The sequence below is a fragment of the Coffea eugenioides genome, chromosome 6 (genome assembly GCF_003713205.1).
Source record: "Coffea eugenioides isolate CCC68of chromosome 6, Ceug_1.0, whole genome shotgun sequence".
Taxonomy (NCBI): Eukaryota; Viridiplantae; Streptophyta; class Magnoliopsida; order Gentianales; family Rubiaceae; genus Coffea; species Coffea eugenioides.
This window is the reverse complement of record NC_040040.1, coordinates 28,650,438-28,665,940: the sequence shown is the minus strand read 5'-3', so window position 1 is coordinate 28,665,940 and position 15,503 is coordinate 28,650,438. Positions and strand designations below refer to the sequence as shown.

At 34.1% G+C, this 15,503-nt stretch overlaps 1 protein-coding gene and 1 long non-coding RNA gene across 2 annotated transcripts; both read right to left on the bottom strand.

The window, feature by feature from the left end:
* Positions 1 to 11,726: 11,726 nt before the first annotated feature.
* LOC113775909 lies at positions 11,727 to 13,214 on the bottom strand. Its single transcript, XR_003468949.1, has 2 exons — positions 13,178 to 13,214; positions 11,727 to 12,095 (listed from the first exon to the last, which is right to left on the bottom strand). It is a non-coding gene; the product is annotated as an uncharacterized LOC113775909 (long non-coding RNA).
* Positions 13,215 to 13,258: 44 nt separating this feature from the next.
* Positions 13,259 to 14,818, bottom strand: LOC113775908 (UDP-N-acetylglucosamine transferase subunit ALG14-like). The gene is made up of 4 exons (XM_027320960.1): positions 14,771 to 14,818; positions 13,820 to 13,966; positions 13,649 to 13,708; positions 13,259 to 13,381 (listed from the first exon to the last, which is right to left on the bottom strand). Exons 1-4 carry the CDS (start codon positions 14,816 to 14,818, stop codon positions 13,259 to 13,261), a joined length of 378 nt encoding a protein of 125 aa, XP_027176761.1.
* Positions 14,819 to 15,503: the final 685 nt, after the last annotated feature.

The following is a 15,503-nucleotide window of genomic DNA, read 5'->3' as shown; positions in this document are numbered from 1 at the left end:
GACATTTTAGTTGACTCCATTATAGAATGCAAATTCTGTAATTTTGACACTTTAATCAAAATTATGAATGAGTTATATATAGTTTTTCAAACTACAAGAGTTATTTGAAAAAGCGCTAAACCACAAGGGGGTGAAATGTATATTGCCTTTTGGATAATTTAAAGGAGTTGCACTCTCAAGAATGACTGTATTAAGGATGACTGTATATTGCCCTTAAGAGTCAATGAGCCTTTCCCTACTTAGACCCTGTCTGGATTATTAATTTTTTAAGAATATTTTTAAGGTTTTTGGTGATTTTTTTTTACATATTTTTTAATTTTACCTCACATATATCATATCTGAAAAAAGTGTTAAGTAATTTTTTGTAAAAAAAAAATTCAAATGCAATCCAAACTATCTCATTAATACCCAAAGTTTGAGTTTTAACTAGATAACCCCTAGGATTTTTGAAATTATTTTTTTTGCACTTAAAAATTTATAAATTGCTTAATATTACTCTCTTACAAATTGATAAAAGAATTTAAGCTATCTTGTTAAATTATGCCTTTGGAAAATCTAAGACCATGATAATTATACTTATTATTACTGTTTTTTTCTTTCTACAGGATTAGTAAGATTATCAAATTCTTGATGGGGGTTTTGTGATTTGGCACCATTTTACCCTTTGTAGTGCAGCTATAAAAGAAATTCTAAACATTATACCACACTAGGTTTCGCAAACTCTTTGTGAGTGCTTGATTTCAAAAAAGTATTCATTAGTTGGTGAAGAGTTGGAGAAAGTTATTGTGTTCAATGTGATAAGAAGGAGGAGACGGGGGAAATTACAAACTTACTTGTTTGGAAAGCAATTTTTTTGTTTGGAGAATGTTATTGTGTTCAATTGCTATATTTTTTGTAAACGTATTTTTCAATCATCTTTTTATCTCACATATATTAAATCATTACAGTAATTTTTCTACAAAAAATTCAAAAAAATGCAATCCAAACATGACCTAAGTTTAGTTTCCTTTTTTCTTTTTCTTTATTTTTGAAGTGCTATAATGTGAGGGAGTAAACATTCTTATACTATATAAGAATGAGTTGTGGTCAAAAAGGATTTTGAATTTCAACCGCATGGATAAGGGTATTTTTGAAATGTGAAATGATGTGGAGTTTATTTTTAACTTTGGATAAAAGTGATGGTAGTATGTGTTTTGATATGTTTATAGAAATCTCCTCATATTTGCACCTTTAAAGCATTTATTTATGGAGACATTTGGGTACTTTTTGGAATATAGGATTATTTTATAATCATTTTTGCATCATGTACAAGTCATGCAAGCTTATGTATTGGTGCAATTACTTAAATGGTGTTACAAACACATTTACTTGAAGTGTGGTATTTATTGTGCAATTGAAATAAAGGCATGTTGCAATAATCTTACCGCTTGAGGATATTCAATTGCTTGAAACATATTCAATTGTCATTGTCAATTACATCTTAATTAAACTGAAGAAAATGTGGGTATGTTAATGAATTTATACCTCAGCATAGATTATAGTTGTTCAAATGCCTTCTCCTTCACATTCTTCAGTTTTTTTTTTCTTTTGACTTTCGAGATTGGGCTATTTTTGCTGCCTTTATACTCTGCATTCCAAAATGGTTTTCAAGCGAAACTATTATTGGTGGTTCAATTTGAGGTGAGTTTTGTTTCTTAATTTTATTGTTTATGTGGGTGGTTTTGGTGGTGTGTCGCGTCGAATGACTACTTCTATTGCAAAATTTGAAAACTGATTGCATAATTTAACTATAATATTATGATTTTTTCACAAATTTGGTTGGTCTGCGTAATTTGAATTGTGTAGTTATGATGCAATAGGTTTGGAACAATTGCAAGAAAAAGTTTTTTAAGGAGTATCTGGAATAAGGTAAGCCAAAAAGCAGTTTAATTAGTTTAATTATGGTGTGTTTTCTGTTGCATGTAATAAGTGATTCATATATGAAATTCATTTTGATAGTAATTTGATAGCGAAGCATTGTGAATTGGTAGGTTACATGGTATGTTGCTGATTTGAGTTTGAATTGTTTATTCACTGATGAATTAATAGAATAAACACCTTCTAAGCCATTCATATTAATAGTGTTTCACATATACCTTCCAATTAAGCAGAGATAATACAAATGGTTCGATTTCTTTAGCCAGTGATGAATTTATCGAAACTCCTTCAAACAAACAACTTCAACGAGTGTTTTCTTATATTATAGAACAATGAATGCTTTCTTATACAGGTAAACAAAAACTAAAATTACTACAAAAAACTAAAAAGAAACCAAGATGCGAAACAAAACCTCACGCTATACAAGAATGAGCGTGGCTTTGAATTTTAACCCCAAGAACAGACATAGAGCTTATGAAATTACTTTTAATCCATGAAATGTAAATTGAATAATAATATGAAGAAAGGAAAACTTAAATGAGTTTTTTACAGATACTATAATCCTTATTAATCAACAAGTTGATTAACATTTTAACTCCAAGAACAGACATATAGCCAATGGAATTACTTGTAATCTGTAAAATGCAAGTTGAATAATAGTCTAAAGAAAGGGAGACTTAAATAGCCTTTGCAGACAATCTATTATTGAAACTTATGCTATGAAATATTATCGTTTAATATACTATTCCATTCTTATCTTCATTCATTTATTCTTCTACCAATTTAAATATTTTTAAAACTACACAAAATAACAACATAACCACCAACAAACAACTATCTTAAAATTCTCTTTACTCACATGCACCCAACACCTGCGCAATGCGCGGGCACTCCCTCCCCAATAATAAAATGTAAATCAACATATCAAGGTATTGAGATATCCATTATTTGAAAAAAAAAATTATTTATTTCGACATTGTAGTATCTTTTCTTGACGTGAGATAAACAGATGATTAGAAAGATAAATAGACGAGAAAATGTGTTAATGATATAAATTAAATAATTGTTTCATATAATTGACATCGAAACACTCCCATTTTAACACTATCTCATGCTTTGTATATAAATTGATTGTAATTTATGCATCATTTGTGTAAATGTGTACATAGATTTCCAAGTTGCATCCAAAATTCCATTTGTGTACACTTGTACTATAAAATTACTGACTTGTTCCAATTACTCCTATTGTGCATGTGTTTTTAATTTTATTTTTTCAATTTTTTTTATGGTGGCATGATGAACGAATACTCCGATTGTGTAGTACTTTTTGGTACAACTTTGTTGAGTTGTTCCCCTAGCCAACTAAGAGAACCAAAAGAATAAATAAAAGTTTTGGTTATACCCTTTCCCAACCTCGAACTCTCCGAAAACCGGACACTTTAGTCTCTTGGCGGGCGGGCAGCTGCCTTCATCTACTCCAATGGCGGAAAACAATCTGTCCGAAATCTAAATATCCTTTCACCATCGAGCTTCTGAGGCTGAAAGAAATTAAACCAAGCTATTTTAGTATTTAGTTTCCTAATCCTATTTGGTATCTTATTTGTTTAGTTTCCATATTAGATTAGGAAATCTCAAATCAGTTTTCAAATAAGTTTTGGTTTACAATTATATTTGTTTTAGGAAGTTTTAGAGTCTATAAATACTACTAGTCTAGTAGGTTATTAGTGGAAGAGAGGTGAAGAGAAGTGATGTGTAGAGTTGAGTTGAGTCTAGAGATTAGACTTGAGAGAAAATCTCATAGTTGAAATTTGTGAGTTGTCGTGAGCAAAAAGTTACGACTTAATATTTGTTTTGAGTTAAATAAATTATTGAGTGTTTGTTCTCTTTCTCTTCCCGCATATTTTTATATGCGTTAGAATTGCTTCCGCTGTGTGCCCGGGAATTTTTCATGCCAACAAGTGGTATCAGAGCCCTAGGCTTTGATCCTGGGGCTTGGAGCTTGTTTGTGAAATTAAAATATGGATCCGCATTATTTACCACATTGTGGTGTATTTATCTTTGATGGTAAAAATGATTTTGAGATTTGGAGATCGATGTTGAAGAATTTTTTCAAAAATATTGGAGTTTTGAATATTATCCAAAATAAGTTCATGGAACCTATAGAAGGCACGAAATTATCAAGGGATGCAGTTGAACAATTAGAGAGGAATAGACAGTTGAACTATAAGACATTATACTATCTCCATACCCAAGTCTAGTTACATGTAGCCAAAAAATTCATACATGTAAAGACAGCGAAGGAGGCTTGGAAATTTTTAACAAATTCCCATGGTCATGGTGGAGAAGAAATTTGTGACGAGGAAGAAGAAAAAGAACTTTTTGATAAGGCAAAGAAAGAAGAAATTGAAGCAATTGTGGATACACATAAAGGTGAAGAAATTGTGATTGAAGAAGACATTTCGCAAGTAGTTGAGAAAGAAAGTGAAAGCATTGATCAAATTAAAGATGTGATGTGGTTGAAGATCACGATGATAGAGAAATTGTTGACTTTATCGAGACTGTTGAATTTTTGGACGAGAAAAATCAAGTGATCGACTTGATTGAATTGTGAGGTGGACAAATTAATTGAAGGTTGTGATACTGTTAAAGTTGATGCAGTTGTTAGTGTTGAAAAAGTAGAGGAAAAACATGGCGATGTTAAAAACATTGGTAGTGTCAACTATGATTTTCTGGTTTTGGGAGATTTTCTTGGTGACATGGATGAATTAAATTATGGAGTATCTAATGGAGTATGGGTGAATATATTTGAATTTTTTGACAAGAGTGATCAAGCCAAGAAGCTGTTTGAGAAGTACAAGTTTCGTCCACTACCACGTGCAATTATGAAATTGAAGGTCAATTGTAAGTTAGAACTCCATATCATTTATACTGTGACTGAATTTTTCATGGAGATTCAAGCTCGTGATGGCATTGGAAATGATAATATTAAGAGCTTGGTTTAAGGGAGGCAATGAAGGAAATTAAACCAAGCTATTTGAGTATTTAGTTTCCTAATCCTATTTGGTATCTTATTTGTTTAGTTTCCATATTAGATTAGGAAATCTCAAGTCAGTTTCCAAATAAGTTTTGGTTTACAATTATATTTGTTTTAGGAAGTTTTAGAGTCTATAAATACTACTAGTCTAGTAGGCTATTAGTGGAAGAGAGGTGAAGAGAAGTGATGTGTAGAGTTGAGTTGAGTCTAGAGATTAGACTTGAGAGAAAATCTCATAATTGAGATTTACGAGTTGTCGTGAGCAAAAGGTTACGACTTAATATTTGTTTTGAGTTAAATAAATTATTGAGTGTTTGTTCTCTTCCTCTTCTCGCATATTTTTATATGCGTTAGAATTGCTTCCGCTGTGTGCATGGGGATTTTTCGTGCCAACAGAGGCTGAGGTTTCTGATCTCTTTTTAGCTCGTTAACGCCCACCTTATGGGTCTAAATCTTGGTGCCTTTCTCTTCTCTATTTTTTTAACAAATTCCTATCTGTACTGGAATTGGTGAATGTACCACTCCCCTCATTTTTTGCTTAACTTGGTTTCTGTACCTGCAATCTGTGATTTGAATGACTTTGAATGACTGTACTATCTGTTTATTTTGTTTGAAACGAGGGTGTACTTTATCACACTCGTTCTCTTGTCTGTCTGTATGCTTATTTACTGTGTGTAATCTGTTATCTGTATCTGTATCTGAGTCTATTCAGATGTCGTTTGAAGGCTGGTATCCAACGACCTTTCTGTGACCTCTGATCTCAAAACCTGTGACTAGTTACGCGAGTCGGGCCGGCAAGGGGCTGGTCGATTAGATAACGAACCACAGTAGTCTGTTTCTTGGAATCTTTGGGTATTGAGACTCTTGATTCCGGTATACTCGAGTATTACCACTTCTATTTTTGTTGAGGTGTTCGGACCCGGTAAGGGGTATGTTTGGTGGACAGAATTTGGTGTAAAGTGGGGTCTACGGACATGTTGATTCTATATACGTTGACGGAGAGTCAACGGGTTTGGATCAAATACTGCAATGGAAATCTGGCTCTTGAGAGCCACCTGTATCTTTTTTATTTAAATCAATGTGTCTAACTGCTTTACTTTATATCTGGCATGTATACCTGATTGGTTAAACGTGAAATGCCAAGATTTGACTGCTATTATTTTGGTACCTCATTGAACGTAAGCTCACCCCCTTCCCGTTAACTTTGTTTTCTTTTCAGGAGCAAACTTTGAATCCATGATCATGGAAAAAAGGGTCGAGCTAATGTAATTAGTATTTTGTTAAGCTCTTTTGCAACCGAAACCCGAATCGTATTTTTAAGTGTATGCATACTTTGGCTTGTACTTTAGTTTAGTTAATTTGCCAAAGACTCCGATGTAAATATATGTATAAGTGTTTAACCTTGTCTATTAAGTGTATTCAGTTGAGATTATGATTTTATGGTTTGGTAAGCATGTCCTCATCTTAGTAGTCTCTGATTGTTCGTTTTCTTTGGGTCCTATCGCACGTACTATATTGGGTTTGTGTGATTCGACTCCGTAGTTCTGGCGAGAGTTGGGCAGGCAGTCCGCCGAACCCTTTGGTTCGCCTTAGGGTGAGGTAGGACTGTCACGCTATGACTCTAGCCTAGTTTATAAAGGTGGATGTTTGACTCTTTCGATTTTAACCAATGGCTAAAATCAAATCCGAATTAGTTCTAAATGATAGATCAGAGAAAATTAAGGAAAAGGAACGGAGGTAAGAAATTAGTTTATTTGTCGGGAATGGATATGGTAAATGTAGACCTTTCCAAAGCAAGTCTGGTTCCAGGTTAGTGACAAATGTACTCACTGTTTGTTTGGAGCCATTATCATGGAGGAAGATGACTGAAATGAGTGTTGTCTACTTTCTCTTTTGTCTCATTAGACAATTCTTGAAGTTGTCGTGTGCAATTTTCTTTCTAATTGTAGCATTCATTATAATATCACTTGGAATTTGTGTCTTGGGTAATTTAGTGCATTCCTACATGGATCTCTTTGGTTTAGTTATTCTGATATTGGGCATATAGACAAACTTCTATGTTTTGTGGCACATTATTAATGTTGAGACAATGTGGTCATAATGCCCTGTTTCATTAATAAGTAGATCTTATTATGAGTACTTATTTTTCTCGTTCACTTTATCAACCCCCGCTGGCCAGTCATCAACACACAGCAGCTCGAGCAAAAGCAAAACCACTTTGTTTTAACAAAGAACAAAATCCCAAGGTTAGCATGGAACTGACTTCGACCAACCCCCGACTGGTTCTAATAGTCCGTTTACCCTTGGAATTGGGTTGGAACCTAACCCTGAAATATCCAATCTCTTAACAAAGTACTCAACAAAATACTCAAGTCGTGTAATCACCCCAATAGCACACAGCACAAGGGGTTCAACTCGACACATGGCATGTATCCTCACATATTAAATCAAGAACAGAGAATGGGATTAGGTCGAATGAGATAAAATACACCCTCGTCTAAATATCAATTTAACATAAACAAAACACTTTGATAATTTATTACATAAACAAACCCAATTATTCATCCAAAATAGTTAGCATGCAAATCAAGATAATTTATACGGGTCCACCGACTCCGTCTGAGTCGTCACTGTCTGTGATAGAAGATATACTCAACTATCAGTCAAACAACCATCACAATGGAAATAAGAACTAAAACAGCCAAAACGGCAAAGAAACGCATGCGCGTGCGAAAATGAAAACGGTATAAAAACGGATTGCACGGTTTCGACTATAACTGGGCTGTGGTTATCGGATCAAGGTGTACTAGATAGCGTTTCGAAACTAAAACAAAGGGTTACAACTTTCATGAAGACAATTCAATCCAGTTTACAGTTGATCCAGGTCGAATTTGCAGATTATAGAACCAGAATTTCATTGTCAGTCTGTTAATCAGAACTGGATTCAAATAGCAATAACTCAGGTTACAAAATTTCGATTGAGGCGTTTTCAGATGCGTTGGAAAGCTGAAACATAGGGTTAAAATTTTCGTGTTTTGTCCAACCGCTGATTTGATACGGATCAAAGTGAAAAACGAAGTCAAAATTACAGGTTTGACAAACCCTTTTTTTTTTCTGGTTTCAATGCACCAAATCAAGAAAACACATCATAAACCAACATCTAAGTTATCATTAAAGTAATACCAAGTTAAACACTCAATAATCAACTCAAATCCCTTACTCAAGGCTGGAATTTTCTAAATAAGAGCTATACTTTCCTCTACAAGCGGAAATTCACCGAATTTACAACAATTTCGCAACACAAGCTACAACTACATCATAAACACAAGTATATATAAATTTATCAACCAAAATTCAACACCTAAGTAAAGTTTATAGATATACCAAGTATCTTAAGCAAGTTTATCACCAAATCAACCCAAAGTTGAAGGAATCAAGTTGCCCCAAAAATTGGACAGCATTTCCCTTTAAATTCCTTTACTTTCCACCCTACAATCCATCATTAATCTCTACTCAAATCAACCAAAATTGCACACACAACACATAAGTGATAAAACACACCTAATTAGGGCCACAATACCCTTCAATTTGAGCCAATTGATAGCTCCAAAACCAACTACAATAAAGCCCCAAATTGAAACCCTAAAGCTGAAATTTAACCACACAAGTTGGAATTTTCCGTAAGCAACCAAAACTAGCATATAAAAGCTTCATTTTACACATAACAAAGCTATCATTCCATGACAATTGCTCAAGCATCAAATAAGACCAGAAAATTCACCAAAAATCTGAAATTTTCCAAGTCACCACTTTCTCCATGAAATTTGCCCATAAAACTACAAAACTCACAACTCTAAACCACTAATTGACAATTAATTGAAGTAGAGGGAAAATTCTAGCCAAGGTTACCTTGTTCCTCCAAGAAAGATAGAAGCTTGGTGCTTTCCCTTCCAAAATCACTCCACCAACACCTTAGAATCTCCTTAGTGAACAACTTTTATGGAGTAGTTTACAATTTGGTTGATTGAAACACAAGATTGAAGTAAGAAATTGAAGATACAAGATGAAGTCTTCTCTCTTTTCTTCTCTCAAAGTTTCGGCCAAGAAGGAGTGAAGAGTGAGGAAAGCTTGGTCAAAATTGGTGTTTAGCAAGGTAAGAAAGGTTAGTCAAAGTCCAATTTTGAATGGTACCGCGACATGTGGCGCATTTAAGGTTTAATCCTATCCTCTTGTTTCCCAATGGTTAATCTATCTACTTAACTTCTAATTATTTCCTAACACCTTGTAAAATAAATCCGTTATACAAAACTTAACTTAGTCGTTAAAACTTATCGCACTAGCGGATCCCACGTCTAATATACACTACTAATGTCACATGAACTAATTTATACCGGAAAAATGTTTTGAAAACTTAATTCCCTTATAATAATAGCTAGAAAATTAATATAATAAAGGAAAATATAGAAAATATATGCATGGAATTAAAATAATGGCTAGAAAATAAGAAAATTTTCGAGTTCTCACAATGTTAGTTGTAAATATTAAAATTATACTATAACTTTCTTAATAGTTCAATATATTATATATAGAGTTGATAATTATTAAAGTAAAGTGTATATATTTTTTTTTGGCTGAAAGGAACAAAGTGTGAATAATACTAGGAGCAAAACTAAAAGAAAAATTTTCACATGTTTTGAGGGCCTATTATTTACTAGGGTAAGGGTGCAAAATATTTTTTTTTTATTCAAGAGGACAACGTGTGACTACCTGTAAGTTCAAGAGGACAAAATGTTATAACCCTAATTACAATTTTAATCATTTAAAGCACCATTATTATGATGGGATATAAATTGAGGAAATGATCACGTATAATGACCATTGATTTTTCCTTTGTTGTTGCAATGCCCTAGTATCTGATTTATATTTTACAAAGAAAATAAAAAATAGATCATAATTTCTTAACTGAGCAATAAGTTGGTTGAGCTTGGTGCAGTCCAAACTCGGTTGACATTACAATCGAGTCTAAAATTGACGCCAAACCAACAATCTTTGAGCTATTGGCCACCACCAAGACTTTAACGCTTGATGGGGTGAGATGCCAAGGGTTCAAAGTTCTAACTTTGCCTCCCATCAATTGTTATAATATATGATTTCCTCTAGAGATCCATACAAATACATAGTGCATCCATCTGGTCTAATAGTAGTTCAGTTCTCATCAGTCTCTCGTAACCCCAGTTGAGCCTTCCACGTCAAGTCTAATAGTGGTTCAGTCCCCATCAGTTCCTCATAAGCCCAGTCAGACCTTCCTGTTAGATTAGGTTAAAGTGATGGTAGTTCAGTCCTCATCAGTCTCTCGTAGGTCCAGTTAGACCTTCTTATTAGATTAGGTTAGAGTATGGTAGTATAGATAAAGTGACGATGATTAAAAAAAAAGTCTAAAATTAAGGTCTCAATTCATGCAAGTGATCAATTAAGGCTTGGTCCACTGGACCTAAAGTTTGAAAGGCGAAGCTGCATTAGCCCAGCCCTAAAGGAGGTGAAGATTAACAATAGACTCTGCACTATTTTTTTTATCGGCTTTCTCAGTTGATCATGCTAAATTTTGATTTTGAATAATGAATTTTTTTTAAATGACAATTGCACTTCATTTTTTATTAATGACACTTTTTTAATCATATATTCTAATAAATAATAATTATATGATAAAAATGATAATGAGAGTATCATTAACAAAAAGTGGAGTGCTATTACCATTTTTTTTTTGTAACGTTCTCATTTGTAAAATCCAAAATCTATCAAAGGGTAACTTTTTTAGATAGCTGATTATTGTATGTAATTACTTTCCAAAATTGACATTTACAAAATCTACACCAAAAGAGAGCAAGGCATATATCCATATTATAGCAAAGTTAGCACTTAATAATTTGTCACTTTTAGGACCTCCTCCTAACTTTACCTTTAACAATATATCCAATAGATGGGAAAAAGAAAACAGTGCCATATTTATCTATAACTTCTACATTTTTATATAATATATTTCAAATCCATAATTACTAATAAGTTTCAATTCTTAAAAACTCTGTAAATAACTCTTACATGTTCCCATGTAATAATTGGTTAAATAACTCTTGACCTGGTTGCCATAGTTAATAATTGAGTTAAATGACATTTACCTCCCCTAAATTTTGGCAAAATTATCATATGGACTTATAATTTGACCAAATCATAGTCAAAATCTTTAGAAATTAGAATAGCAGACCGTGTATCAAGTATCCCATTTGCATCTGAGGAATTCTAATTAGATTATTTACATACATGTTTAAAAGTTCCCAAGTACCTTATGCAATTTGAGTTCCTGATGTCTACTTCCTTAGGGTTTGGAAAAATTACAGGTACGTCCAAGTGATAGTCCCAAACATTTATCAAAGAACCCCTTTTGAATAATCAATAGATCTTAACCAATTAAGTTGGCGTAATGAATCAAAATTCTAGTCAAATTTTCAAAATGGCCATGAATCCCTAATTCACTTATCCTACCATATTCTGTCATCTCCTTATAGCATACTCTTTACCTTAAGCATTTAACATTCTCCTGAAGAGTAAATGTAGGAAGAAGCACAGGACATCCCAATGTCTTGAATTTAACTAGCACCTTGATGACTAAGTTTTCAGCTCCACCACTACAAGATTTACTGTTTTCAGTTCTATAAATATTTTACAGCACCACATATATTAATCAACATTCTCTGCCACCCTTTCAATACTGAAAATGATATATGCTGCGTGTCAAAGTTCTATTATAAATCCTTTAAAAACTCCTGAGCATCAAATTCAACAAATAACTGATGAGAGAAGAGTCAATAGCTGTGTCAAATAAAATTTTTACCGCACTATAATCAGCACAAAGAGCCCCCTTCTTCTCGAAAAATCACCAGTTTTGCCCAGAGTGGTATACATGTCTACAACCTATTTCTATTTTCCATGCTCACATTGCCTTTTCCTCCACCTCTTACAATGTTATACCAAATTAAGATGCTTTGGTATATAAAGCAGTTGTAGAAAGAAGAACTAAGGGCTAAAAAGTATACGTCAGTGTACTTGCTGTCCGTTGATGGAACCCCAAGGTAGTTGCTGTCAACTTCCCCTGCCACATTAAGTAATATTCACCATTGAGTACAAAGAACAGCTAACACTGAGCTAATTTTTTTCTCCCTGCAAATTGTACATTTTATCATAGAACCATCTCCATCAAATACACGGTAAGTCAAGTCATCCTCCCAGATGATTGGCGTGCAAGTCATAGCCCAAGTTTCATGAAACTGAATTTCAGAAAAAAGAAATGCATTAGACCACGAGTGATGAGCATTCTTATCAATTTGCTGATGAATTCCAGAACAAGTGTGGCCCAGAAAGAAATTAAATAACAAGATGGAAAAGGATATGGGGAGGGAGCCATTCAGGATATCTCTTCAAATCAGAAAAAGTTTGAACTTAAACTTCAAATTAACCGCCCCTCCCCCCCAAAAAAAAAAACTCCTGAACCCAGAAAAATTTAAAAAGAGGCAAAATAATCGCATTAGATTAATTATAACTGATAATGGACCATCTTATGCAACTTTTTCATCAATTTATTGCGCTTGTGACCAGGAAAACTTGGCTTTGTTCATGCATTAAGTCCTAAAATAAGTTAAGAAGATTGAATCAAGACGCTAGTCATGTTCTACCAAAAATGGAAATGAAATTAGTCAAAAAGGCAGTTTCGCTCTGACTAACCTGCAGAGTATAGCATATATAATTACACGGCTAGTTTTATAAAGCATCATTCAGGACTAGTTTAACAATTTTCCAGTCTATATACATTATTATGTTTCGATGCTACAACGTCAGAACCATCAAATATAAAACTGTGCAGTTTGTCATTCTTTCTGTTGGCTGGTGAGTTAGAATCTGGATAGTATCTAATCAAGCCTCGTAGACAAGCTTCTCCATGCAATAATCACATAGTAAAATGTGCTTTGAGATAGAACTTAATTTCTACGCTAATGTTAACGTGCTATTCCTTTGAGGTGCAAAAACTTTTCTAAATAATTAGCCAATGCTGTCTAATTTTCATAGATTGCACCCAAAGACAACCATGGTTTCATAAAATTAAAGAGACACCTATCAGAAGGGCTACCATAAACCACACATATATGACGATAACTTCAAATTTATACATTGCCGTACCTTTGAACAGCTGCAAAAATGAATGAGTTACATAAGACACCCAACATAATGAGCTCGAGGATATTTTGATTTTAGTTGTGGTCACTGCACAAACAACTGATCAGCCATGCGTAGTTTGTAAAGAAGCAATGCGCTCAAAGAAAGCCTCCTCACTCTTGCAATGCTTTCAACATAGAATATATATGACCATCTAATTCCAAGAATCTAACATAGAACATAATTAAAGCAGACTCCATCAACAATCAAAATAGTCAAGTTAAGCGGAAAATGTAGAGATAGGGAGACTCAAATACTTAACAACCTTCTGAGTTTGCAACTCTGAGCCATCATATTAGTAAATTAACAAGAGGAAGCTACTGACCTATAACTGTATTGTTGTACTAGTAAATTAACAAGAGTAACCTAGTGATCTATTAAGAAGTTGGAAAAGAACATTGAGGTATGGGACACTTGCAGATGAAGACGCAAAACCTTGAAGATGAAAGCAATTGCACAAAGAGGTATACAAGTTCTAGGTCCATTGCACAAAATCTACATAGAGTACAAATAACAGAACCAACAAAGCAAAAGGGTAAGAGGAGAAAAAGCCAGGACTTCATTAGTAGTTTATAAAGAGTGTCGTGAATAAGGTATATGAAATACCACATGAGGTCTGATCTTTATCATTAGCCAAAATGCATGAGCCAAAGCGATTAAGGTGGTTCCAACAGAGGTTATATATGATTGACCGACCTCTCGGCTTCGGTATATCTGCATGAATTTAGCAGATCCAACCTCTTCAACTCCTCCCTAAAACAAGAGAAAGCAGTTAAAGAATGCCTTCGTTGGTTCTTCTTGTACTAGACAGCCTAAGTAGGGGAAGAAATCTCCATAGCACATAAACAAACTAAAAGGACCCATCAAAAGCAGCCCAACTCTCAGATACAAACTCGATGTGTTCATTAAATGAAGAACATATGTTGGGTGTTTCATCCCATGAAGACACAAGAATTAACACAAACATGTAATTTTCTCTTTTTAACTGTCGAATCTAAACTAACTACACTAGAAAGTGTTGTATATCAAAAGCTGGATGTAGATAGATTTGACTCAACTACTAAGAAACAGGAACAAAGATAGTGCATTTGGACCTTTGGGACAAACAGAGTTTTTAAGGCTATAAGAAAATCATTTTAAAACAAAGCAACCAGCATGTATAGTTGCAATTCTTGTGGATACCAAACCATTATACTTGGATTTTGGAGTAAGGAGGTTGATTCTGATGACTAACTGTTAAATACTGAAAAGAGGCTGTCATTTGTCACATGAATGATGCAAACAGGTGTTTATATGTCCAATCCGTTCCTTTTCATAAGCTTTACTGGATCAATGATGTAAAATTAATTATTCATCCGATTATCTTTTGTCGATAACAATAGAAGAATAATTCTCTAAGCTAATAAATAGTTCAATCTAATATAGATCAATACAACGATTCACATCCTAGATTACTTGTGCTTGAGTATCCACAGAATACAGTCCTATTAATAAAGATAAATTCAGTAATCAAGAACTCAACAGCACAAAACGGAACAAAAAGGTAGGGAAATATACCTCATTGAGCCAAGATTTTTCAAGAACTTGTGCCTTTTGAAGGCTCATGTTATCAGTCGCAGCGGCAATATAATACCTAGGCGTAAAACTATTTTTCTGAAGCACGTTCTGTGGCGACCCCACTTCCCCCTGAGGCGAACCAAAGGGTTGGCGGGCCGTCTGCCCAGCTCTCGCCAGGACTCACGCAAGCAATCTAACTCGAAACCATTCGATTAATAATCTTATGCATCACAAAACATCCTCTCCCGAAAAGGATCACCCCTTAAGGCCACATTAACTCCAGAGATAGCATTGGTAAAATAACCAACGGCGCTCTTAAACGTTTTACGCTACGCATCAAAGCATAAAAGATCGCACCAAGCCGGACAGATACAAATATAAGTCCCAAAAACAAACCAAGTATCCGAGTCAGGGTTACACATTTTCCAACTTCAAGTGGCAATCCAAAACGAAAGGTACAATGTAAAAATTACAATCCGCTACAATCCGCAAATCACAACCAAATTATTTAAGTTCAATCATAAGGCACACAACTGCGCAAATACTTTCAGTCTTCACATCCTGTAAGGAAAACAAATAAACGTGGGGTGAGCTAAAGCTCAGTGGTGCCCCAAAACATGCAATCACGTAATTCAAGTAACAAGCAGTCATCTACACAAGTTAATCAATTAGGAAAGCGTATAATCACACAAAGTAGGATACAGGGGCTCTCGGGAGCCATTCTCCTTGCTTG

Excerpts from the sequence above, each read along its gene's own strand:
- LOC113775908 (XM_027320960.1), bottom strand. The coding sequence starts at position 14,818 with ATGAGCCTTCAAAAGGCACAAGTTCTTGAAAAATCTTGGCTCAATGAG. Across the intron at positions 13,967-14,770 it reads AAAAATCTTGGCTCAATGAG|GGAGGAGTTGAAGAGGTTGG; the intron begins GTATATTTCCCT and ends CTCTTGTTTTAG. Across the intron at positions 13,382-13,648 it reads CAATTGCTTTCATCTTCAAG|ATTCTTGGAATTAGATGGTC; the intron begins GTTTTGCGTCTT and ends GTTCTATGTTAG.